This window comes from Lissotriton helveticus, chromosome 2_2 (genome assembly GCF_964261635.1).
Source record: "Lissotriton helveticus chromosome 2_2, aLisHel1.1, whole genome shotgun sequence".
Lineage (NCBI taxonomy): Eukaryota > Metazoa > Chordata > Amphibia > Caudata > Salamandridae > Lissotriton > Lissotriton helveticus.
Genome location: NC_136060.1, coordinates 356,558,496 through 356,584,245, shown reverse-complemented (window position 1 = coordinate 356,584,245; position 25,750 = coordinate 356,558,496). Strand labels below are relative to the sequence as shown.

Below are 25,750 nucleotides of genomic sequence, written 5' to 3'. Positions count from 1 at the left end.
CTCACTACTCTGCACTCTGCAGTCACTACTCTGCACTCACTTCTCTGCACTCACTACTCTGCACTCACTACTCTGCACTCACTACTCTGCACTCACTACTCTGCACTCACTACTCTGCACTCACGACTCTGCACTCTGCACTCACTACTCTGCACTCACTACTCTGCACTCACTACTCTGTACTCACCACTCTGCACTCACCACTCTGCACTCACCACTCTGCACTCACCACTCTGCACTCACCACTCTGCACTCACTACTCTGCACTCTGCACTCACTACTCTGCACTCTGCACTCACTACTCTGCACTCTGCACTCACTACTCTGCACTCACTACTCTGCACTCTGCACTCACTACACTGCACTCTGCACTCACTACTCTGCACTCTGCACTCACGACTCTGCACTCTGCATACTCACTCTGCACTCTGCACACTCACTCTGCACTCACACTCTGCACTCTGTACTCTGCACTCACTACTCTGCACTTTGCACACTCACTCTGCACTCACTACTCTGCACTCACTACTCTGCACTCTGCACACTCACTCTGCACTCACTACTCTGCACTCACTACTCTGCACTCACTACTCTGCACTCACTACTCTGCACTCTGCACTCACTACTCTACACTCACTACTCTGCACTCACTACTCTGCACTCTGCACACTCACTCTGCACTCACTACTCTGCACTCTGCACTCTGTACTCTGCACTCTGTACTCTGCACTCACTACTCTGCACTCACTACTCTGCACTCACTACTCTGCACTCTGCACTCTGCACTCACTACTCTGCACACTCACACTCTGCACTCACTACTCTGCACTCTGCACCCACTACTCTGCACTCACTACTCTGCACTCACTACTCTGCACTCTGCACTCTGCACTCACTACTCTGCACTCTGCACACTCACACTCTGCACTCACTACTCTGCACTCTGCACCCACTACTCTGCACACTCACTCTGCACTCACTACTCTGCACTCACCACTCTGCACTCACAACTCTGCACTCACAACTCTGCACTCACAACTCTGCACTCACAACTCTGCACTCACAACTCTGCACTCACCACTCTGCACTCACTACTCTGCACTCACTACTCTGCACTCACTACTCTGCACTCACTACTCTGCACTCACTACTCTGCAATCTGCACTCACTACTCTGCACTCACCAGTCTGCACTCATCACTCTGCACTCTGCACTCACTACTCTGCACTCTGCACTCACTACTCTGCACTCACCACTCTGCACTCACAACTCTGCACTCACAACTCTGCACTCACAACTCTGCACTCACCACTCTGCACTCACCACTCTGCACTCCCCACTCTGCACTCACCACTCTGCACTCACTACTCTGCACTCAGTACTCTGCACTCACTACTCTGCACTCACTACTCTGCACTCTGCACTCACTACTCTGCAATCTGCACTCACTACTCTGCACTCACCACTCTGCACTCACCACTCTGCACTCACCACTCTGCACTCACTACTCTGCCCTCTGCACTCACCACTCTGCACTCACCACTCTGCACTCACAACTCTGCACTCACAACTCTGCACTCACAACTCTGCACTCACTACTCTGCACTCACTACTCTGCACTCACTACTCTGCACTCACTACTCTGCACTCACTACTCTGCAGTCTGCACTCACTACTCTGCACTCACTACTCTGCACTCACTACTCTGCACTCACTACTCTGCACTCACCACTCTGCACTCACTACTTTGCACTCTGCACTCACTACTCTGCACTCACTACTCTGCACTCACTACTCTGCACTCACTACTCTGCACTCACTACTCTGCACTCACTACTCTGCACTCTGCAGTCACTACTCTGCACTCACTTCTCTGCACTCACTTCTCTGCACTCACTACTCTGCACTCACTACTCTGCACTCACTACTCTGCACTCACTACTCTGCACTCACGACTCTGCACTCTGCACTCACTACTCTGCACTCACTACTCTGCACTCACTACTCTGTACTCACCACTCTGCACTCACCACTCTGTACTCACCACTCTGCACTCACCACTCTGCACTCACCACTCTGCACTCACCACTCTGCACTCACTACTCTGCACTCTGCACTCACTACTCTGCACTCTGCACTCACTACTCTGCACTCTGCACTCACTACTCTGCACTCACTACTCTGCACTCACTACTCTGCACTCACTACTCTGCACTCTGCACTCACTACACTGCACTCTGCACTCACTACTCTGCACTCTGCACTCATGACTCTGCACTCTGCATACTCACTCTGCACTCTGCACACTCACTCTGCACTCACACTCTGCACTCTGTACTCTGCACTCACTACTCTGCACTTTGCACACTCACTCTGCACTCACTACTCTGCACTCACTACTCTGCACTCTGCACACTCACTCTGCACTCACTACTCTGCACTCACTACTCTGCACTCACTACTCTGCACTCACTACTCTACACTCACTACTCTGCACTCACTACTCTGCACTCTGCACACTCACTCTGCACTCACTACTCTGCACTCTGCACTCTGTACTCTGCACTCTGTACTCTGCACTCACTACTCTGCACTCAGTACTCTGCACTCACTACTCTGCACTCTGCACTCACTACTCTGCACACTCACACTCTGCACTCACTACTCTGCACTCTGCACCCACTACTCTGCACTCACTACTCTGCACTCACTACTCTGCACTCTGCACTCTGCACTCACTACTCTGCACTCTGCACACTCACACTCTGCACTCACTACTCTGCACTCTGCACCCACTACTCTGCACACTCACTCTGCACTCACTACTCTGCACTCACTACTCTGCACTCACTACTCTGCACTCTGCACTCACTACTCTGCACTCTGCACTCACTACTCTGCACTCTGCACTCACTACTCTGCACTCTGCACACTCACTCTGCACTCACTACTCTGCACTCACTACTCTGCACTCACTACTCTGCACTCTGCACACTCACTCTGCACTCACTACTCTGCACTCTGTACTCTGCACTCACTACTCTGCACTCTGCACTCACTACTCTGCACTCACTACTCTGCACTCACTACTCTGCACTCTGCACTCACTACTCTGCACTCTGCACACTCACACTCTGCACTCACTACTCTGCACTCTGCACCCACTACTCTGCACTCACTACTCTGCACTCACTACTCTGCACTCTGCACTCTGCACTCACTACTCTGCACTCTGCACACTCACACTCTGCACTCACTACTCTGCAATCTGCACCCACTACTCTGCACACTCACTCTGCACTCACTACTCTGCACTCACTACTCTGCACTCACTACTCTGCACTCTGCACACTCACTCTTCACACTCACTCTGCACTCACACTGTGCACTCTGCACTCACTACTCTCCACTCTGCACACTCACTCTGCACTCACACTCTGCATACTCACTCTGCACTCACTACTTCACACTCTGCACTCTGCGCACTCTGCACTCACACTCACCTTCTGCCTCACATAGGGATGAAGTGAGCGCAGTAGGCGTGAAGGTCGCCAGGGGCGCGCACATCGCCAGGGGCGTGCACACGTGCACAGCAGTGCGCAGCCCCTGCCTGAGAGGACGAGGAGCCCCCACGGTGTGGACCGGCCCGAGGCCCGATGCAGGCCGCAGTTACAGCGACCTCATGGATGGCGGACGCTTCGGATCTGCAGGGTGCTCCCAGAGTCGAGGGATCTCATCCAGTTCTGCATTCTTATCCCCGCGGTGGCAGCAGACGTCAGGAGTGGCGGCTAAGGCCGCTGATGCGGTAAGTGGGGCTTAATTGTGGGGGGGAGGCGGCGGCGTGTGTGTGTGTGGGGGGGAGGCGGCGGTGTGTGTGTGTGTGTGTGTGTGTGTGTGTGTGCGCCTGTGTGTGTATGCTGTGTGTATGCGTGTTTGTGAGTGCCTTTGGCCTTCAGTAACGCTGTGTGTGTGCGCATGCGCGCAAAGCGCGTCCACATACCCTAAGCGGCTCGTGCACCTGTCTGTCTCCCTTGGGAGGCATTTTAACAACAATAGGTCTCGCTCCCGAGACCTAATAAAACAAGTGTAACAAATCGGTCACACCCATTCAGCAGGGTAGAGGTAAGGTGTAGTTTGTGTGAGGGGGATGGAGTCATTTGGAGGACACTTTCGTAAATGTATTACTAAAGAATGGTGTATCTGCTCAGTGTCATTTACAGACATCACATTTTCAATTGAAATGACCAATAAATTTGCAGTTGTATTGATAAAACCATATATAAAGCACAAATGATAATAGTGGAAAACGGGTTTCAGTGTATATTCATCATTTGCGTATCACCAAGTGTCTCGGTTCGTTTTGATCATATTAAAATCTTTGTTCCGTCACACTTCACAACTATAAAAATGTGCCTCATTTGAGCTTTCCTTGCTGCTAGTGTATCGTGAAATAATGGTACAGTCCATTTACAGATACTTAAATCTTGTTGCAAGTTAGGAAAGAAATGGGCACCCTGCCGCCTTTCCTTTCATACTCCCTATACCACAGCAAAATTGTGACATAGGTCACTTTATAAAATCTTTTCACTTTGCAGCCATAAGATGAAAAGTAAAAATCAATATCCCTTTTACAAAAATGAGAAGCATTTTGTCAGAAGACATAACCTGACATTTGACCCCTATCTTTGAACGCTTTACAAATGCAACAAGATAAAAGCTAAATGTAAAGGCATGTTTAGCGATCATTCACTTTCGGAAATCCAGCATGCTTATTTTGGGGGTGCTGTAACACCACCCTGACGGCTTTGCTATCAGAGAATCGTCTCCCTAAAGTAAGTGCTGTGGACCCGCTATCAACCACTGGCACAAAGTAGGTACTGGCACTGTAACAGGTAACCTGTTGCTTCATAAAAGTGCCAATACTCTACCATAAGAAGTAAGAAGCCTACGCAGAAGTGTGTGCGCCTTGCCAGTCAAATTAAATTAAAAAACCTGACAGTACCTACCCAGTTATCATGCTATGATAGGACCCCGGTCTACAACTCCGACCTTGAGTATAATGACGACTAATAGTTGAACTTGCGGCGAAATTCCGTCTCTTAACGAAGGTACCACACTGCCCTCTGCAGGAAACATTCAACAGGCCAGGGTGCAGCCAAAGCCCAATCTTAAACAAGCCGTGAGCGTGCACGTCCCAACCGGAAGTTCAGGAGCGTCACGGCTGTCTTGCGGTGGCTGCAGAAGTCAGGAGGGGCGGCTAAGGACGTCGAGGCGGTGAGTGGGGTTTAGTTGTAGGGGTGGTGGGTGTGTGTGTGTGTGTATGTATGTATGTGTATGTGTGTATATGTGCATGTGCGTGTCTGTATGTGTGTTCAGGGGGGGCTGCGTGCGTGATTGAGAGAGGCCTGTGTGAATGTGGGACAGACAGGAGATGTGCACGCCGGGAGGCTGGGCATGCGCGTCCATGATGTTAAATCTACCCGCGTGCCCAGATCTGTCTCCCTTGAGACCGAACTCAACTGCAATAGGTCTCGATGCCGAGACCTAAAAAATAAAGGAGGAAGAAGCAAAAAATTGGGGGATAACCCTGAAGAAAGGGCCATTTCCAACACCGTGTATCTGTTCACCTCCCGCGCCACACAGGTTAGCGGGCCTGTTGCCAGGGTGAATAGCAGTGGCTACAGTGGGCATCCCTGCCGAGTCCTCGGCCTACTTTATAAACATCTGAACCCTGGTTGTGGGGTCTATATATATAGCAGCTTAGCCCATGCCAAAAAGCCCTTCATTAGGTTCATCCTGGTCTGTATCCCATATAGGAACCTTCATTCCAGGCTATCAAAGGTTAGGTACTCCACATCGCCCTCCTGGCCATGCACGTCGGGGGTACACAGAAACAGAACTGTGTCCAGCTGATCATGGAGCTCATGCAGGCTGGAGAAAAAGGAGTAATACCTCAACTGCTGGTATAGCCTATGCCAGTGTTAGACCTGGCATCATTGGCGTGAGTCTCCCTTCCATTTTTGACGGATTGCCTCCTCTGTTTTGATATGTTTTTGCTAGATTTATGCTTTGGGCACAGTGCCACTACTAACCCGTGCCACAGTGCAAGTGATCCCTATGTTAAATTAATGTACTAATTGGATTCCATGATTGGGTTATTTGATTTATCTGTCAGCCCCTAGTGCAGTGCACCATGTGTGCCCAGGGCTTGTAAATCAAATGCTGCTGGTGGGCTCACAGCACTGGTTGTGCCACCCACTGAAGCAGCTCATAAAATGTGCCTCAGGCCTGCCGTTGCAAGGCCTGTGTGCAGTCTAGCACTGCCATGTCGACTTGGCCAAGTGCACCTACTTGCCAGTCACTAAACCTTCCCTTTGCTTCATGTTAGACACCCCTATGGTAGGCCCAAGGGCAGGGTGCATTGTAAGTATGAGGTAGGACACGCTCTGATGTGTGTAGCATGTTCAAATAGTGAATTACAGCCATTTTGTTTCCCAATTGAAGGTTACCTGTTCTCATAGGCCAGAATGGGCTGTTAGATTATTACATTCTTACAATCCTAACTGACTCAGGGAACATGGTAGAAATTCGAGTTTAGTATGCCTGAACTCAGAATAATAAAGTACATCTTTTAGTGAAGTTTATTTTAATATTCTGTGTTTGCAAATACCACTTTTAGAAAGTAGGTATTTGCTTGCCTAACCATTTGAGCCTGCCTCTGCTGGGTTGTGTATTCCTTGTCTGGGTTTGTGTGTGACATGGCTGGGCAATTCCAGGAGACAGGCTGGGGCAGCCCAGTGGTGAATAGAGAGATCTGCATCTAGATGGGAGGGAAGAGTTGCCCCTGGGACCTGAATAGGCCTGGGCCTTCCCTCTACAATGCTGGCTCCACCCCCTGTTGCTCGTCTGATGTCTCTGTCCTGCTCTGTGAAAGGAGAGGAGGATTCATGTCAACAGAGTGCTCCAGAGCTGTATCTTCCCTCTACTGTGCTGGCTCCACCTCCTGTGGGGATGTCTCTGCCCTGCACAGTGAAAGGAAGAAGAGAGTCATGTAAACAAAGTGCTCAAGAACTGGTTTGGACTAGGCAGAGGCCTCTCTGCCTTCAGCGAACAAAGGATTTCGGGGTATAAATATTGGGACTCTGATCCCAAGAGTGTAGTGTAGTTCCTATCATCCCAATAGGCTCTGCGCATTGGAATAATATCTTCAATAGTATAGACCTAGGGCAGAGGTTAACTAGGTCTTCTACCGACGATATTAGACTTAAAGTTTTGTGTTTGCCAGCTAGCTCAGAGTTCACTAGAAACTTTCTCGAATAGGCAAGGAGGATTTTAACCTCCCTGGATAGACAAGAAGGGATTTAGTTTCTGACAACCATAGAACATGACAACTTTGCTCTCCCCTAATCAAGAGTGTATCTCTAGAGTCGTGTGAAAACAAAAGACAACTTATTTTACTTAGTCAGTTCAGTGCATTCTTAGTTTCACCAGATTGTAGAGAAAAGGAAGAGACGGGCGTGTTCAATAAAAGATGTTATTTATTGATCAGTCTCCTTTCTCATACAAGAGAAATGAATCGCTATTATTGCAATACTTGTAGTTAAGTAAAGTGCATACAGTAAAGACAGAATTATAAAATAATACTGTAAAAGCATTGATATGGTTTCTGAGCCATATGGTTTCTGAGCCATATGATACTTAAAATGGATAAAATAGATACATACATATATACATTTGACTAATCATACTCAACTGGTGCTTCTAACCACGTCTACCCCAGTGTACCTGACCTAAGCCTAATACGTGGGCGGGAGTAGATAAGTAGCAGTTTAAGTTAAGTTTGTTTTGCCAAGGGACTGACTCGACAATTCTCTGCAAGGGGTTATTCAGTTCTGTACCTTAGATCTAGAATGATGGAGGGCTGGTATCTCTTATCCCAGGTCTTGATATTCCAGCTGCCTGCGAGGGCTGCTTGGAAGCGCCGGAGCTGGATTTCTCAGCAGGAGAAAGGCAGCGTCTCGTTCTCAGCGCGTCAGGAAGGCGGGGCAGCGCCTGTGGGCTTCGCTCTCTGCTGGGCTCCTCGGCACGTCTCGCTGCTCCGATCTCGTCACCACCGCATGTGTTTGCTTAAGGCAATGTCGGTAATATTTATACCTGAAAGGTGCCGAGATTGACGTAAGGATGGACATATATACGTCAATAAGGATGTCATATGAACGGGCTCGTTCGCACATTCTTTTGCTGAAGTTCTCGGTGAAATCAAAACAATGGTTATGGGAATTTCCCAGGTCGCTGTAGGTTTGATTTGTTTTGAGAACTCCGTATGCCTTATCAGGGGCTGGAGGAATATCGCTTGTCTAATTAGATGGCATGCGTTATGACCTAATCAGATAACGCGCTTCTGTGCCGTGGTGTGGCTTAATCAGATAACGGTTTTTGCACTGTTAGATGGCTGCTAGTTAATTATTAACCAGACCAGGGTCAGGAATAGGGGAATCGATACAGTACCTATAGGAATACATCACAAGAGATGAGATCACTTCTGGAACAAGAAACCTTTCTGCCAAGGAGAAGAACCAAGGAAGCTGCAGGAGTTTGGACTGCCCCTCTGCCAGTGTGCTGTGTGCTAGGTTGGCCTGCAGTGGTTGCTTCATTGCCAAGGAAAAGGAGAAGGAACTTTGTAAGGACTTTCATCTACAGAATATTCTCCATGGGCTTGAACTGTGCTTGCCTCCTGCTGAAGTCTCAGGGACAAAAGACTTCACCTCCAGCTCCCTCCTGAATTTCCTTGCTGGGAATTCTGACTCCAGACACTTGTGTGCCGCTGGGAGCTGGAAGCGCGACGCATCGGGAAGAAGCGTGTCGCCGCCGCAGCTGAAATCATCGCAACGCCGAAGATGTGAGCCTTCGCCGCATCTCCCTGGAAGCGTGTGTTCATCGAAGCTGTCTGCTGTTGCATCACCGGAGAAGCGTGACGCCATCGTGAGAGTTGCCATCACATCACCGGAGAAGCGTGTCACAGGGCCTGTCGCGGCTCCAAAGTACAGAGTCGTCGCAAGGCAGCCAGGGCATCATTGCATCGTCATCACATCGTCATCGCATCCCCTCATCAAGGGCGCCAGCTTCTCGCACCGCAACCAGATCATCGCATTGTATCAAGGCGCCATCTTGCGCACCGCAACGGGCCCGCAGGCCGAGAATCTACGCATCACCTCCGCACCGGTAAGGCTCACGACGAGTCCCCTACTCTGCTCAAGCATTGAGGAAGGACGCAACCGTTCCCCCAGGTCACGGAACCGACGCATCTCCCCTTCACTGAGCCTTTTGTTCACTTTGCGTTACGCATCCAGGTACTTTGTTGAGAACTTTGTCGCATTAACCAACAACTTGAACTAAGAGACTTTTGTCATCTTTTCAGTAATCTTAAGTATAGTATTGTGGATTTTTGTCGTTTGTGGTCTTGTGTTTGAGTCTATATAAAGAATACTTATTTTGATAAAACCTGTGATGTGTCCATCTGTAGTGTTATCACTGTATTACTGTTTATATTCACAAATGCTGAACACACTGCCTCGGAGATAAGCCTGTCTACTCGTGCCAAGCTATCAAGGGGGTAAGCAGGGGTTATTAAGGAGTGTAATCCCCTTATCCTGACTTAGAAGTAAGTGTCCCTATTTGGACAAAGGTAAGAACCATTGCCAACTAGAGACCCCAGATCTAACAGCCAGGAATCCAGGAGTCCCCATTACATCTGCCATCTCTCAGTGGAGGGTGGTAGCAGTCAGCCTGAGGGTCCGCTATGCAATTAAAGTCCCCTCCCACCACAGCTGACTGTACTAGGCAGAGGGTCAGTGCGCTTGAGAGGCCTAACAGAAAGCTTCCGAGGTCTACATTCAGGGTGTCAGTGTTGATGAGAGCTATGTCTCTGCCCATGAGCCGGCCCGTCACCAAAACATACCTCCCCTTAGGATCAACCGCATCTCCTGTGTATTGGAAAGGGACCCCAGATCAGATCCAAACCAGTTTGCCCCTTGCAAAGGCCTAATATGTGGTATAGAAGGCCTGACCCCTCCATGGTTTATGCATCGCAGCACCCTCCTTTACCGTTAGATGTGTCTCTTGCAGTACTGTAATGTGTATTCCCCTCTTATTTAGGTAAGAAAACACCTTGTATCGCTTTGCCATTGAGTGCATCCCCCTAACATTTCAAGTTAATAGTTGATATGTTGAGGGTGCATTAATTTCGTATTATCACAGTCATCTGGCCGTAGTCGGACAACATCTTCAACTGGATCATCAGACTATTCTTTTATTAATCATATGTTTAAATGGACTGCTGACACTAAATTTAACTAGAGAGGACAGAAATCTGTGTAAATATTTCAAGTACTTATAATACTGTATTTTGCACTGAGCAAGAGACAACAGCTCATTGCAAAATACTGATTGAAATAATCCTTTGGAAAACTGAATTGTTGAAACTGATTTTTGATGTTCTCTTGACCTTTATAAGTGCTGCCAGTTGTTGTCAAATTATTATTTTGTGGGTTTGATATGTTTGTATCATTTATCTTTTTGAAGGAGTGTAGCTATTAATAGTGCTGCAAATGCAGTAGCAAAGGGGCCCAGGGCACCTCTATTAGAACTGTTATTTTATTTTACAAAACAGGAGGTGGGAGTCTATTTTTTTTTGCTTGTAATTTTTGCTTGAATTTGGGCCCCTGGCATCCTGGTACGGCCCTGTTTTCAAATGCATAGCAATATAAGCATGTTACCTCTCCTGCAAACAAATTGTAGAATGTACTTTAGTTAAGTAGTGCCAGTGAAGAAAATGATGTACTTATTTTAAGAAACATACATTCTCATCATGTTATAATGGAGAGTGATTCACTGTGCAAAGCATTTCACTTGAACTGTAGTACATTTCCTCACATTATTTCGATTGAAGTCAAGTCCATCTTAAATATTGCTACTTGAGCTGTGGGATTAAGTGCAGTACAAATAAATTACAAATTACTTACCATTTCCATTAAACTCAGAAGAGCCTCCTTATTGTCCTGCCAGGCAGTGTACAGTTCATCTTCAGTAGGAAACTTCTCACAGCCCACTTCTATTGTGAGTTCAAAGCAGTTTGTGTGCAGATAACTGAAATCTGGCATCCCTGCAATCGCAAGATTCATTGTGAAGTAATTACATTATTGTTTAATGTAAGATGCTGTTCAAACAGAACATATCGGAATGATAAACGGTATTACTTAAAAAAACAAAAAAAAAACAAGTTTCCATCTACCCCTAACCCCCCCCAAAAATGTATTCTAAGGCTCGTTTAGAGATAATTCGCTCAACCACTGGCTTCAAAACTAAAGCTAGATCTCGTTTAAAACATATTATGACTGGCATTATTTGAATACATCCATATAAGGCTTTTAACTGCTTGATTGCAGTGTGGCTTTCTCATTGTTACAATCAGATCTGTGTATCCACAGTCACAGAGATGTTGGTGTCTAGAGTGGTGGAGAACTTGTGCTCAAGAACAATGACTATGAATGGAAAAACAAATTGTGAATAACAAATGTATTTTTCAAGGTAACCATGTCTAATTCATAAATAAGTCAAACTTCAGCATGGAACAAAGCTCAACTACTCACAAGGAATGTTTGTGAAAAAGACAATGAAGTTTAGGAATAATTTCCATCTACAGCAGGAGTAAGATGCAACCACTCAAAGAAAAAGCTTTCGAATCTGTTTAAAACATTCAATTGGCGAAAGGTGCAAAGCTTTTTTGGTGTGCTTTTTTGTCTTAACTTAGGCATATCTGTGACTTACTCATACATTTTATGGAATGCTATGTGATTACACATGGAAAAGGTAATTTTTGCTAAGACACATGAATATGCATATTTTATTCCTCGACATTCCTCGACATTCCTGAGAAGATCATCCACAAGTCAAGAGGTAAGACACAGTAACTCATAGAAAAAGTTTTCTACCTCAATCCCTTTGTGCAATACTGATGGACTCCTTGCACTGAATCACTGAATCACCTATTCTTGGAACAGTTATTAAAGATAGACTTTTTGAGGCACCCTTGCCTTAACATTAGGCAAAGCACCCATGCTCAATGCTGAAGTCCTTCCAAATGTGGTAGAGAATCAATCCAAGACCCGACCAAAATTAGTTGATGAATACAGGGGAATTCCCATAAACTCCTAAAAGGTGGATACTCATTTATTATAGATTTCCTCTCATGACTTTAGTTGATTCCCACATTTTTGGGAAAGCACATAGGTATGGAAGAATACTGATGAATATAAGCCCAAAACATCAATTTTTATGAGTTTTCCCACTAATCTACTGTTATTCCTTCAGATTGTTTTTAGGGTGAATAAGCCACAGGAGTAAGTGTGGTTGATTTATTTTTCCTACACCAGGATAAATATACAGTGAATAGTTTGTTACTCTACTTGACCATGCTATATAAGGAAGTTTGGATACCTTTCACCAGAATTACACCTTACTTTATCTCTTTTCGGAGTAGACAAATGTGTAAATGGAGAGGAAACAGTTGGCATGGTGATTCTCACAAAGTTATAATTCTGTTGGTGTTCTCTATCTTATTAGAGTCCATATCCTTTTTTTATGATATCATTCATGTTCACACTTCTGAAGGGAAAAGTATTCCTGCAGAAATGTCCACATTTTAGCATAAATATTTGGTAATCTTATTCTGCAAATCATGATCTGGGAATTTCAACCACAGATGGTAATTTGTGAGCACCCAATGCAACAATGGGTCAAAAGAATGTTGCACGGAGGCCCGATAGTGTCCTGCTAATAGAAATTTAAAATATAACTATCATTTATTAAAAGCTTTTACTTTTAGTCAACATAATTTTAAGAAATGTGATTATTATTGGGCTTAGACAACTGCCCACCTCAAAGAATAATCATAACTCTTGTTAGGTTGCAGCCTCAAAGTCAATAAATTAACCTAAGCTCAACCCTCGCATAGTTATGGTACAGAACATACTGGCTCAACTTAGGGAAACGTGTGAAGTATTTATGCAGTATCAAAACAGTAATAAAGTCAATAAACCAATAAAAAAAGTCCCAAAGAGAATTAGAAAAATAGAGTAAAGTGTATAAAAAAAAACACCACCAAAAATCCAAAAATCGATAAGGAGTATGTTGGAAATGGCCTATTTTGCAGGATTAGCCACACCTTTTGCATTCCTCCTCTTTTTCTGACCCTATTTTTGTTATGTTTCGGACTCATTGTATTTTACCACTGCTAACAAGTGCTAAAGTGAATGTGCGTCTACCCTGCACGTGATGACATTGGTGTATCCCGGATTGGCATATTTGTTATGCCAGTAAGTCCCTTGTAAGGTGGAATACCCTATACCCAGGGCCTGTACTGCAAATGTCACTAGTGCACTGCAATACTGATTGTGCCACTCACCGAAGTAGCCTTTCAAACCTGTCTCAGGCCTGCCACTGCAGTGCCAGTATGTGCAGTTTATTGCCACTTGGACTTGGCATTTAAAACTACTTGCCAAGCCTTAAACTCCCCTTTTATTACGTACAAGTTATGCCTGAGTTAGGCCCTAAGTAACGCTAACAGCAGGGCGATATTTAACTACAAGGTATGACATGTAGCATTACGTTTGGCTGTCCTGGTAGTGACAAACAGCCTATTTTGTTTTTCACTACTGTGAGGCCTACTCCTCTTATAGGCCAGCATTGAGAATTCCTTATTACACTTTTATGCTGTAATTCCTGATCAGAGAGTAGTAGCTATTTCATTTTTGATATGTTTGGAATGGTAATGATAAATCCTCCTTATTGGTGATGTTGGATTTAACATTACTGTTTAAGAAATGCTACTTTCACAAAGTGGAAATTTCTCAGTACTTACTGCTCTTTGTGCCTTACAGCCTGTCTCCAATACACATATAGGTTTAGTGACCGCTATCCTTTGTGCATTCCCTTTAGACAGCCACAAACACAGTAATTTGAGGCTTACCTGAATTATCAGCACTCATCTGCATTTGTCTGCATACTGATGGGTCTACCTGGGTAAGGAGGAAAGGGAGGTGCTGACTCACTTCAATAGGTAGTGTCCACTCCACGTTATGTTATGTTAAAATTATTTGTACCGCGTTCGGTCACCAAACGGTTTCATGGCGCTCATAACAAATGCGGAAGGCAGGAACGGGGGTTACTCGAACGCTGACTGAAAGAGGAAGGTTTTCATCATCCTACGAAAGCAATCGTAGGTGGGGCAGTGTCGGAAAGCAGTCGGGAGGGAATTCCAGATTTTGGGGGCCAGAAAAGAAAAACAGAGACCACCGTGCTTTTTGCGTTTGATTTTAGGAATGACTAGAAGGTTGTGTGAGGTGGAGCGGAGATCTCTCAGGGGCACATATCGCTTCAGGCTGGAAGAGATGAAGGCGGGAGCTTGATCAGACAGAGCTTTAAAAATCGTACAACCAAGTTTAAAGGTGCAACGCTTAGCCACCGGGAGCCAGTGCAGGCTCCGCAACAGCGGCGAGACATGCTGATGTTTAGGCTGAAGGTAAACTAGGCGTGCTGCCTGGTTTTGCACCAGCTGCAACCTGTGGAGATGGTAAGCAGGGATTCCCAAATACAGAGTGTTGGCATAGTCAATTCTGGACGTAACGAGGGCCATGATGACAAGTATAAGTGGATCTCTGGTGAGGAACCTGCTGATCTTACGTATCCTACGCAGGTGGAAAAAGCAGGATGACGTGACAGCGTTTATCTGAGGCCTCATGGATAAATCACTAGAAATGACTACGCCAAGGCTCTTCACTGAGTTGACGGGACAGGGTGGGGACCCTAGTGAGGGAGGCCAAAAGCTGGCATTTCATGGGTTGGCTGACCCGCCTACCAACACAAGCTCGGTCTTAGTAGGATTTAATGTAAGCTGACTGTGATACATCCATTCCGATATATCAAGCATGGTAGTTTGGAAGCTAGTGCAAGAGGATAGGGAAGTGTCAATAGGAAAAATTAGCTGCAGATCATCCACATAATTGAAGATTGTAGCCGAGGATTTGCGGAGAAAGGCTATTAGGGGCTGCATGTAGAGATTAAATAACAAAGGAGATAGAGCAGAGCCCTGTGGGACTCCGCAGGATAGGGGGGAGTAAGAAGCGGAGAAGGTAGACAGATGCACTGCCTGGGATCGCTTATCCAAAAATGATCTGACCCAATAGAGAGCTACGCCATGGATGCCGGCATTATTGACACGGTCGATCAATATTGCATGATCGACCGTGTTAAAGGCCGCCGACAAATCCAATAGTACAAGTGCCTGGGAGATGTTATTGTCGGCGCCCTTTCTCAAGGCATCCATCACAGCCACGATGACCGCCTCGGTAGAATGGAGCGGCCGGAAACCGGCTTGCTGGGCATCCAAAAAAGACGAGCTCTCAATAAAAGCGCTCAGGCAGCGAGTGACATACGTCTCCAGAATTTTACCTAAATAGGGAAGAAGGGAGATGGGCCTGTAGTTGCTCAAGACCGTAGGGTCAGCGTTGGTCTTTTTTAGTATCGGTATCACTACTGCCTGTTTAAAGGAGTCCGGAACGGATGTATGACATTACAACGCATGCTTTTACATCGCATGCTTTTACAACGCTGTTTTTACAATGCATACCATTACAACTCATAGTGCTTTTAGGCGCTGGATAGTGAATTGTTTAATTTACTATTCCACCTCCAGTCCCCGTGGATAGTAGGGAAGGTGTTGGATAGTACATTAAACACATTCCCTATCCTAGAGCGCCCCCCAGCGCAATGCGTTGTAATGGTTTGCGTTGTAAAAGTTGCGTCGTAAAGGCACTGCGTGGTAAAAGTTGCGTTGTAAAGGATGTTTCCCGTCCGGAACCACCCCAGTAGCCAACGAGTTGTTAAGTAGTGCCAGTGGAGGGTCAGGGCAGGCCAGAAAGATTTCTAACTACCACCCAGGGTTAGCCTGGCAGACAGAACCGGGATGAAAAGAATCTTTGTGCACTTCAGCAAGTTCCTTTAAAGTCACCATCTACATAAAAAGCACTTTAGGGTATAAGCAATGGGTTGCTGATCTCTATCCAGAGACATTTCTGGGTCCTGAACGGAATCTCTGTCAGAAGGACTGCTGTGCTGCTTAGAGGACTCAACGGGACTGCATTTCCAGAAGGACTGCTTTTCTGCTTGTTGCCCCTTGTTGCTGCTGCTACCTGACTCTGCTGGAAGGACTCTGGTTTCCCTCCAAGTGGTCTCTAAGGGCTTGCTGCCTTGACTCCTATTTTCTGAAGTCTCAGGGACTCAAATGACTTCCTAGAATTCTGCTGGTTCTGCTGAACTATTACTTCTGTGAGGGATACCCTTGCCTAAGGTGGCCCCCTCCAAGCTCTGGGCCCCAGAAGTGGGTTCTGCAGCTGCTTTCAGCAAAAAACGATGCATTGCATCTACTGCCTGAGAAGAGAAATTCTGCTGCATCACGCTTTGACGCCGACACAGAGGCTGCCCGATGAAAGATGTTTGACAGCTTGTATGGCTTGACAATGACACTCTGCATGGCTACACAATGACGCATTGCATTTACCTCAATAGAGCTAGACGACGACTCAGGACCCCTTTGGCCGGCTGCCTGATGACAAGGCAAAATACTCTTGATGACGGCAAAAGCTCCATCCAAGGTAATTCTTCAGCGGGATTTGTCTGAGTCCAGTAGACGGCCTGCTGGCGTTCGTGGTTGGCCTGAACTTTAGATTTGTGCTGGTACATCACGTCTTCAAATAACCTTTTGACCGTTATTGACTTCTAAATACTATTTTTGATATAGCGGCCCGATTTAGATCTTGGCGGACAGGTTACTCTTTCACAACAGTGATGGATATCCCGTCCACCGAAATATAAACCCCATAATATCTTATAGGATTTATATTTCAGCTGACGGGAGATAGCCCTCACCGTAGGGACGGACTAGCCCATTCGCCAAGATCTAAATCAAGCCCTTAATCTTTAAAATTTCATATTTCGACTTCTACTTGTTTGATTTTTGTCATTTTAGCCTTATTTTACTCAACCTCAAGTCTCTATTTTTCTAAACCTGTGTGTAGCCTTTTTGTGGTGTATTCCTTGTGCTACTGTATGTTTCACAAATACTTTACAAATTGCCTTTGTAGATAAGCCTGACTGCTCTGTACAACAAAGTTACCAGAGGGTGAGCACAGTTTATCTAATTGTGTATCTAGCATACCCTGACTAGAGTGGTGGTTGCTGCTTGGCCTGGATCCATACCTCAGCCAACCAGGATTCCCATTTCTAACAGGATACAGATTTTTATATTATTTTTTCAAACATTTAAGTAGAAATAGCAGGAAAAAAGTACTGGGTGCCAGTGATAGTCAATTGTCCTTCTAGACTGGGACCTAAGAAGTAATTTGAGGCTGAGCATGATGGAGCCCTGACCGAATACAGCAAGTGGATTGGTCCAGCTAAAAAGTATGGAAGTTCAAGTTGAAAACAAGTCCTAACTCCAAAAGGAAGTTAGTTACTTTTTGGGTTGAAAATCCTCTCTGTGTGGGTTAAAGCTGAAGCTGTGGAACTACAGGTCAGATACTTGAAGCAGATTTGTTGGTCAATTTTTAGTTGAAAATTATTCTAAGCCCCAATGCAGAAAGGAACTGCATTGTTTTTGGGGCGTTGCAGAGATCTCCATGCAGGGCAATGTTGAAATTCATTTCGACACAGTGGATTTTCCAAAGTTCCAAACTTTATTCCGGTGCCCAGCAACTACAGGAGTACACTTCTAAGGCCCTCAAGGATTGCAAGAGAGGTCACTTAGAGACTCTCAGGCAGAGGCCAACAACAAAGTCTAGTCCAAGGCCAAGTGCCACTGGCCAGCTGGGCACTTCAGTAAAACGTCTCTTGAAGCTTTTTGTGCCCTTTTAGCCACATAGATGGCCAGCCAATTGACCCTTGGAGTCCAATTCTTTGTCCTGGGTTCAGGGAAGCACAGGTTCAGTCCTTCAGGGCTTCTATCAGGTCACAGGCATTAGTTAGGAACTGACTCCTTGGCACTCTCTAACCAATGAGGTAAAAGTTCCAGGAGGAAACACCATCCACATTTCAGAAGTGTGTGTTTGCCATACTATAAATAGGCCCAAAATGCCATATGAAGTGGCATTTTCAAGATGCTGAAAGTCTTGTGCACACTAAACTTGGACTTTGAGGGTCAAGGGTGTGCAATGGAGTGCACTCTAGTAATCTGTAGCGTCTTCCTACTTCTAACATTTACATCCAGTTTAAAGCAGGACCTGAATCCAAAACAAACCTGGAGATAAAAGTCTGGTAGGACAGAGGCAGGATACAAAAGCAATCAGACAGGGGATACACAAAAATTGCCGGGTGTCTTAATTTCTCCTTTTGAAGTGTACCAAAGTTTTTTATGTGGCTGAGACAGGCCTGGAAGGCAGGACCTGACACGATTGTGCGGAGAAGATTATTAAAGCCTCCACCCTGAATATTCTGCTTGCCTTGTAGAAGAGGTATTGTAGAAAGATCAAGGAAACTTTCACAAGGTGTTGTAGATGATATGTTAGCCCTAAGGTTCCAAATGGGGCAATACATCAAAGAGGACAACCAGAATTTGGAGGCCAACAAGAAAATAATTGAGCAGTAGAAAAAACAGAAGGCCACTCTGCTAGAGTACCAACCTAGCCAAAAAGTGTGGGTTGTGGAACTCTGCATGCTTGGGACCCCCGGACCTTCTATGATGGGTGGGCTGGACCCAACAAAGTCAAAGAGAAGAAGAGTGAGGTCCCCTACAATGTGGACCTACAGACTCATAGGAACTCCTTGCGGGTTCTGCATGTAAACTGATTCAAACCACACTTTGTGAGGTCTGAGATAGCTATGGTGGCAGAGGGTGAATGGGAGGAGAAAAGTGAGACCCTACCAGATCTCCCATCATGAAAGAAGCAAGGAGACTCAGTGGAGTCGTAGTCCTCTTTCCAACTATGACAACAGACAAAAGAGAGATTAGCACCAGTTTCTGGGACATTTTGCCTCCTCATTCTCACTTACCCCAGGACTCACCAACTTGTGTACCTAGGACATAGATTCCTGATACTGCATGCTTTTTAAGAATAAAACCTACAGGCTGTCAGACAAGGTGAGATCTACCATCAAAGATGAGGTTTTTAAGATGATGACCAAGAGGTCTATACCAGTAGTCTCTAGTATAGGCCTGTGGTCTTGGTACCAAAGGCTGCTCCACTTCACACAGCAGACCTGTAGCCATGTTTGCACTGCCACTGTAGTGAATGTCAAACTAGGTGCTACAGTACACACATGGCATTTAAATGCCAGGCTCTGGCTGCACTTGCTATACCATATACTAGGGATTAACATGAAAGACAAATGTGCCAAGAAGGAATAAGCTAATTGAATCATGTTTAGAGGGACAGCATGGCAATTTTTCTCCTTGTTAGTGGGGGTAAAATGCACAAAGTTCTAAAGTCAGCAAAGCAGGTAGGGAAAACATCTGTAGGGATGTAATGCAAAATATCCACAAGGGTAAAAAGAAGATTAAATGTCTGAGGAGATATTGGTGTTAAAGGCTTATGTTATGTTATTTGATTCTGGATTTAGTTCACAGCTCATTCCCGAAGAGATACCTCCGCTGTTACAGCAGGCGAAGGACTGAACTGTTCTTCCCCATTGTATTGAAAAGAAGAGGGCAGGGTGTACACTTTATTGTGGCCCCCTCAAAGTGCATGTAGAGCTATGGATTTCTAATCCTCAACTGAGGAAGTGCTGGAAAAAATAAACTTGCACATGGTGAGCACGTCTACTGCTCTAGATAAAGTGACTAGCACCTGGTGTTCTGTTCCTTCATCACTTTTCCTTTTGAAAGTGTGTGAGGAGCGCTTTCATCTGCCCAGTAGCGCTGCACTTTCCAAGTACCGGAGGTGAAAGCTGAGGAGGTAGCTCTGGACTGACCCCCACCCACTCCGTGATCAACCCAGGCAAAAAGAGGCGTGCTCAAATCTAACGCAGCAACTTGTCAGTCGAGCGAGTGCCACAGGAGCACCAGGCATTGCATGGCAACCGGCCACTGTAGCCGAAGGTGCGATCGCAGGGACAAATACATGTTGTAGGCCATGCAGCAAAGTGGAGCTCTCCCAGAGGCAGCGCAGTGGTCCAGGAAGGGATTCCGGCGCAAAGAGGAAGGCCACACCCACCCTTCCTGTCCAGGAAGAGGAAGTCACCATCACCTGATGTCAGGGCTCTGACCGCAGGAATATCCCGGTGCAGTCGCTGAACCGCGAGGTCAGATGAGCCAGCCTTTTTCTTGCTAGGGGAGCTCTACCCGCCTTCATGGGCAGTGCGGGTGCCTCCCCTCCTTGTTTTGCACATACAGTGGAAGCTCTGCGCAGTCAACCTCCAGAGACGGGGAGAGGTATCTGACAGGTTCTGTTGTGTCATGACGTGTTCTGTTGTGTTACTCGCTGCTGCACCACGCGAACGCGGGCAGCTACCTGATTACATGCCTTTTGGAGCACAGGGGGCCCTACTAGTCAGAGCAGAAGGAGACTCTTCCACGGAGATTATGCTCAATTCAGTCTGCTGCCAGCCCTACCTTATTGCTGGTAATAGGCACTAGGACTTCCCTGCGGCCTGAGCAAGGTTACTAGAATAATGTTTTTGAGCTCTACATATTACGGTCAGCATTTTAAAGTCTGCCTATTTTCTAATGGTCATGAACTATGAGCATTACAAAAAACACAGTTGATGGACAGAATGTAGAACAATGTCATACATTCACCCCAGTACAAGGATCTGGGCCTAAATCCATCGTTTTTTTCACTCCACACCACCCTGGGTTAGACACTGGCTATATGCAAATCAGCTCTGACCCTTTGCCTCATGGGAAAAGTCCAGTCCGAACTGCCAAGCCCTGTCTTTCCCAGACCGGAATCAAGCATCCAAGGACCGGTTTCTGGCTATCAGCCTTCATTCAGCCTGGATAGCTTGACTCCAGTGGTGTGGAGAGCCTGGGACTCACGTCTGAGCATACCCAGCCCACTCGGGGTGAAAATTACAAAAAACACAGTTGATGGACAGAATGTAGAACAATGTCATACATTCACCCCAGTACAAGGATCTGAGCCTAAATCCATCGTTTTTTTCACTCCACACCACCCTGGGTTAGACACTGGCTATATGCAAATCAGCTCTGACCCTTTGCCTCATGGGAAAAGTCCAGTCCGAACTGCCAAGCCCTGTCTTTCCCAGACCGGAATCAAGCATCCAAGGACCGGTTTCTGGCTATCAGCCTTCATTCAGCCTGGATAGCTTGACTCCAGTGGTGTGGAGAGCCTGGGACTCACGTCTGAGCATACCCAGCCCACTCGGGGTGAAAATTACAAAAAACACAGTTGATGGACAGAATGTAGAACAATGTCATACATTCACCCCAGTACAAGGATCTGGGCCTAAATCCATCGTTTTTTTCACTCCACACCACCCTGGGTTAGACACAGTAGTTCAGACTGGACTGTTCCCACGAGGCACAGGGTCAGAGCTGATTTGCATATAGCCAGTGTCTAACCCAGGGTGATGTGGAGTGCAAAAAAACAATGGATTTAGGCCCAGATCCTTGTACTGGGGTGAATGTATGACATTGTTCTACATTCTGTCCATCAACTGTGTTTTTTGCAATTTTCACCCCGAGTGGGCTGGGGATGCTCAGACGTGAGTCCCAGGCTCTCCACATCACTGGAGTCAAGCTATCCAGGCTGAATGAAGGCTGATAGCCAGAAACCGGTCCTTGGATGCTTGATTCCGGTCTGGGAAAGACATGGCTTGGTAGTTCGGACTGGACTGTTCCCACGAGGCACAGGGTCAGAGCTGATTTGCATATAGCCAGTGTCTAACCCAGGGTGATGTGGAGTGCAAAAAAACTATGGATTTAGGCCCAGATCCTTGTACTGGGGTGAATGTATGACATTGTTCTACATTCTGTCCATCAACTGTGTTTTTTGTAATTTTCACCCGAGTGGGCTGGGGATGCTCAGACGTGAGTCCCAGGCTCTCCACATCACTGGAGTCAAGCTATCCAGGCTGAATGAAGGCTGATAGCCAGAAACGGGTCCTTGGATGCTTGATTCCGGTCTGGGAAAGACATGGCTTGGTAGTTCGGACTGGACTGTTCCCACGAGGCACAGGGTCAGAGCTGATTTGCATATAGCCAGTGTCTAACCCAGGGTGATGTGGAGTGCAAAAAAACGATGGATTTAGGCCCAGATCCTTGTACTGGGGTGAATGTATGACATTGTTCTACATTCTGTCCATCAACTGTGTTTTTTGCAATTTTCACCCCGAGTGGGCTGGGGATGCTCAGACGTGAGTCCCAGGCTCTCCACATCACTGGAGTCAAGCTATCCAGGCTGAATGAAGGCTGATAGCCAGAAACCGGTCCTTGGATGCTTGATTCCGGTCTGGGAAAGACATGGCTTGGTAGTTCGGACTGGACTGTTCCCACGAGGCACAGGGTCAGAGCTGATTTGCATATAGCCAGTGTCTAACCCAGGGTGATGTGGAGTGCAAAAAAAACGATGGATTTAGGCCCAGATCCTTGTACTGGGGTGAATGTATGACATTGTTCTACATTCTGTCCATCAACTGTGTTTTTTGCATGAACTATGAGCAGACATGTAATGTAAAACGTGTTTACTGTCTTGATGATGTTTTATAACGTGGGCAACCTTGCAAGTAGTTACTTTTTGCACTAACTGTTATTTATGCACCATGATGGTGTTTTGCATGATGTGATGACTAGTGCCACATATAAATATCTACTTTAGTGCACTAAATTGGATGCCATGACAACTGCTTAGTTGGCAAAGTGATTTGTGCGACTTGTGGCCTGATGTGCTTTACAAACTACAACGTGATTTACGGTCTCTGTGTTTTGGTGTTTAATACAAAAGATATTTTTATATAACCTTGTGTAGAGTCTCTTTTTATGGTGTGCCTAATGTGTCTCTGGTGTGTGTGTGTGTGTATGTGTTGCTCAAACGCTTTACACATTGCCTCTGGGATAAGCCTGACTGCTAGTGCCAAGCTAACAAGTGGGTGAGTAGGGGTCATCTTCTGTGTGTAACTCCCTTAACCTGACTAGAGTGGTGGATGCTGCATGGCTTAGGTGTATACCCTAGCCAACCAGAAACCCCATTTATAACAGACACATTATTCACAATGTCCTGTAATTATATACATACAAATGTAGAACACCCTCACTCATTCCTTAGGTAAGAATATTCGTCATAGAGCACAGGGCCTGACTGACCATAGCGGGCACAGGGCAATCCCCCAGTGCGCCGCACGGGTGGGGGGATAGTTTGGGGCCATTGGGGCCCTTTTTGGTACCGGGCCGTTTTTGCAGCATAACTACCAAATCAGCCCTGTAACAAAATCGGCCGAAAATTGGCCCTGGCAAAGAGCTCGGCAGCACCCACAACCCCTTGGGAAGGAGGTGGGGGGGGGGGGCGGCCGAGAACTTTGCCATGGCCGGTTTTGGTTCCCACTGGTTCCCTGATAGAGCATCATATCTAGTAGCAATAGTTAAAATATACTTACCACCAGCGAAGCTGTACCATTCAGCACCATTAATTATCCCACCTTTTTCAGCAAAATTACCACCACACCTGGCGTTTGCTGCAGAGGATATAACAGGATGTGCACTGGCGTATGTTTTAGCCAATAATTTAAAAACCTGCAATGCAAATGAAGTCGTGAAAATACAACTCAACGAAACAGTAAGAAATAGCAGTGATTATAATACTCATAGCAACGATACACGGAATCTTAAGATAAAAAGGTCAGGCAAATGTTTTGTAGTCAATCGGCCATCCCCATGATGAACTCTGAAACCACAAAAGGTAAAAATATTGTTGATAACAACAGTATGAGCAATCACAGGTCCCCAAAATGTATATTTGAATGAAGGTGGATTCATCACAGTGGACAAGCAAATAAAAGGCAGACATAAAGAAAATAACTACACATAAAAATGAGGGTGCATTTTTGTTTGTTTGCGGCAAAATGCATCTCCAAGAGTATCACCAACATGGATTCATGTAATCAAGAGGTTGGGAGAAAACGTTGTTTACAGAGTATAAATTTGTTCTTTAGTAATGAACTCATTTATAATAGTCTGAAGCAATGGTCGGTGCGTGGAAATGAAAGCAGGAAATACGGATAAAATTACACAAAAGAACCACTAACCATCTGTCATAATTAAACAAAAGGATGGAAAACAAGGTGCTAAAAGTGGCCAGGAAAAGATTATGAGCACGGGTTATAGAAACCCGTCACTCAGATAACTAACAGGGTATGGCATATGGCCTGAGTACCATATGGGTAAATTTAGAGAACAAAACAAAAGGCGGTGGAGAAATTTGTGGTAAACCAGTTTTCCCAGCATCTCTTGGTTGTTTTGATAATAAATCTACAGACTTGATTTTCATATTCTAAATTATCATATTGCTACATCCAGTGAAACTCCTAAGATCTTTTTCTGATTTATTTTAGTAACATTTTCTCACATTCCTGGGACTCAATAAATAAACTGAAATGCGTAGAGAAACAAATGTTTTTGAATTTTGGTGCTTACTGTTACACCTCTGGCTGGCCACTGCACTGATATTCTGCCTGTGTTACCCCTTTGAGATGCATGATTCGAGCAAGACATCCATCGCATTCCTGGATTGTTCGCGCTTTACAAATGTGGATTATTATTATTTTGAGGCCATCATTCCAGTCCATGTAACAAGTACGGAGGGACGGGAGATTGGAAAATGGGGGAAACGGAAGAATTCCTAATGCTTTAAACTTGATTTGTTTAAACCTTATTCTCATGTCCTGTTACATTTTTCGGCAACATACTTGTGAAACAACGGCAGAGGCAGAGTAGCTCAATAGAGAGACAGTAGACTGTCTGATGCCGTCATTGTCTTTTATTTAAAGCTTTTAACATTTTCTAACAGTGAGAATGTGAGAAGTTGGCCTGATATATGATGCTCACTAGTTCTAGTGATCACCTTGTATCATGCCAAGCAACCCTTATGGTGGAGGTTGTAAAGTCAACCTTATAGACAAGCTATCCTAGGGGTAGCATGGACTAAGCAGTCTTAGGCTAAACTCTGTAAAGGCATGTGAAGCAAGCTGTTTTACCATACACAATCCCCTTGAATACCAAATGAAAGGACACCACACAGATATATATTGAAAATATATATAGATTTATTTCTACAAATGTCCCCTATATTCTTTATGAGCACAGAAGCAAATGCGTTAAAACAAAACACAGTTTAAATATACAAAAGTTGCACAAATATGGATGAGCCCTAGGGGCCACCTAAACCATATACTAAAATAGTGGTATAAGAACCACTATGGGGAAATTGAAGAGGCCTAGGGCCTGGGGAATCGATGGAGCTGTTCAGGACTAACAGTGATGAAGTCGGGAAAGGCCCGCGGGACTCGGGTGCAGTGCTTAAAGTGCACGCATACACCAATGCAATGTCAATGGTGTGTAAAAGTTACAAAGTTAGTTATTAAGGAACCTTCCGAGTGACCTAGGAGGATGAAACTTTAGACTCGGACCCTAGAGGTGTGTACCAGTGTGGGAACACCGGCGTTGCTGAGTTACCTCACCCACAGGAAG

At 45.7% G+C, this 25,750-nt stretch overlaps 1 protein-coding gene across 1 annotated transcript in view; it reads right to left on the bottom strand.

Annotated features, from left to right (window-relative positions):
* CPZ (carboxypeptidase Z) overlaps positions 1-25,750 on the bottom strand; it is a 353,734-nt gene that overhangs the window by 33,389 nt on the left and 294,595 nt on the right. The window contains exons 8-9 of the mRNA XM_078678537.1: positions 23,662-23,797; positions 11,022-11,161 (exon numbers count right to left, since the gene is read on the bottom strand). Of these exons, the coding sequence (XP_078534663.1) occupies positions 11,022-11,161; positions 23,662-23,797 (276 nt within the window). The remainder of the gene's footprint in view (positions 1-11,021; positions 11,162-23,661; positions 23,798-25,750) is intronic.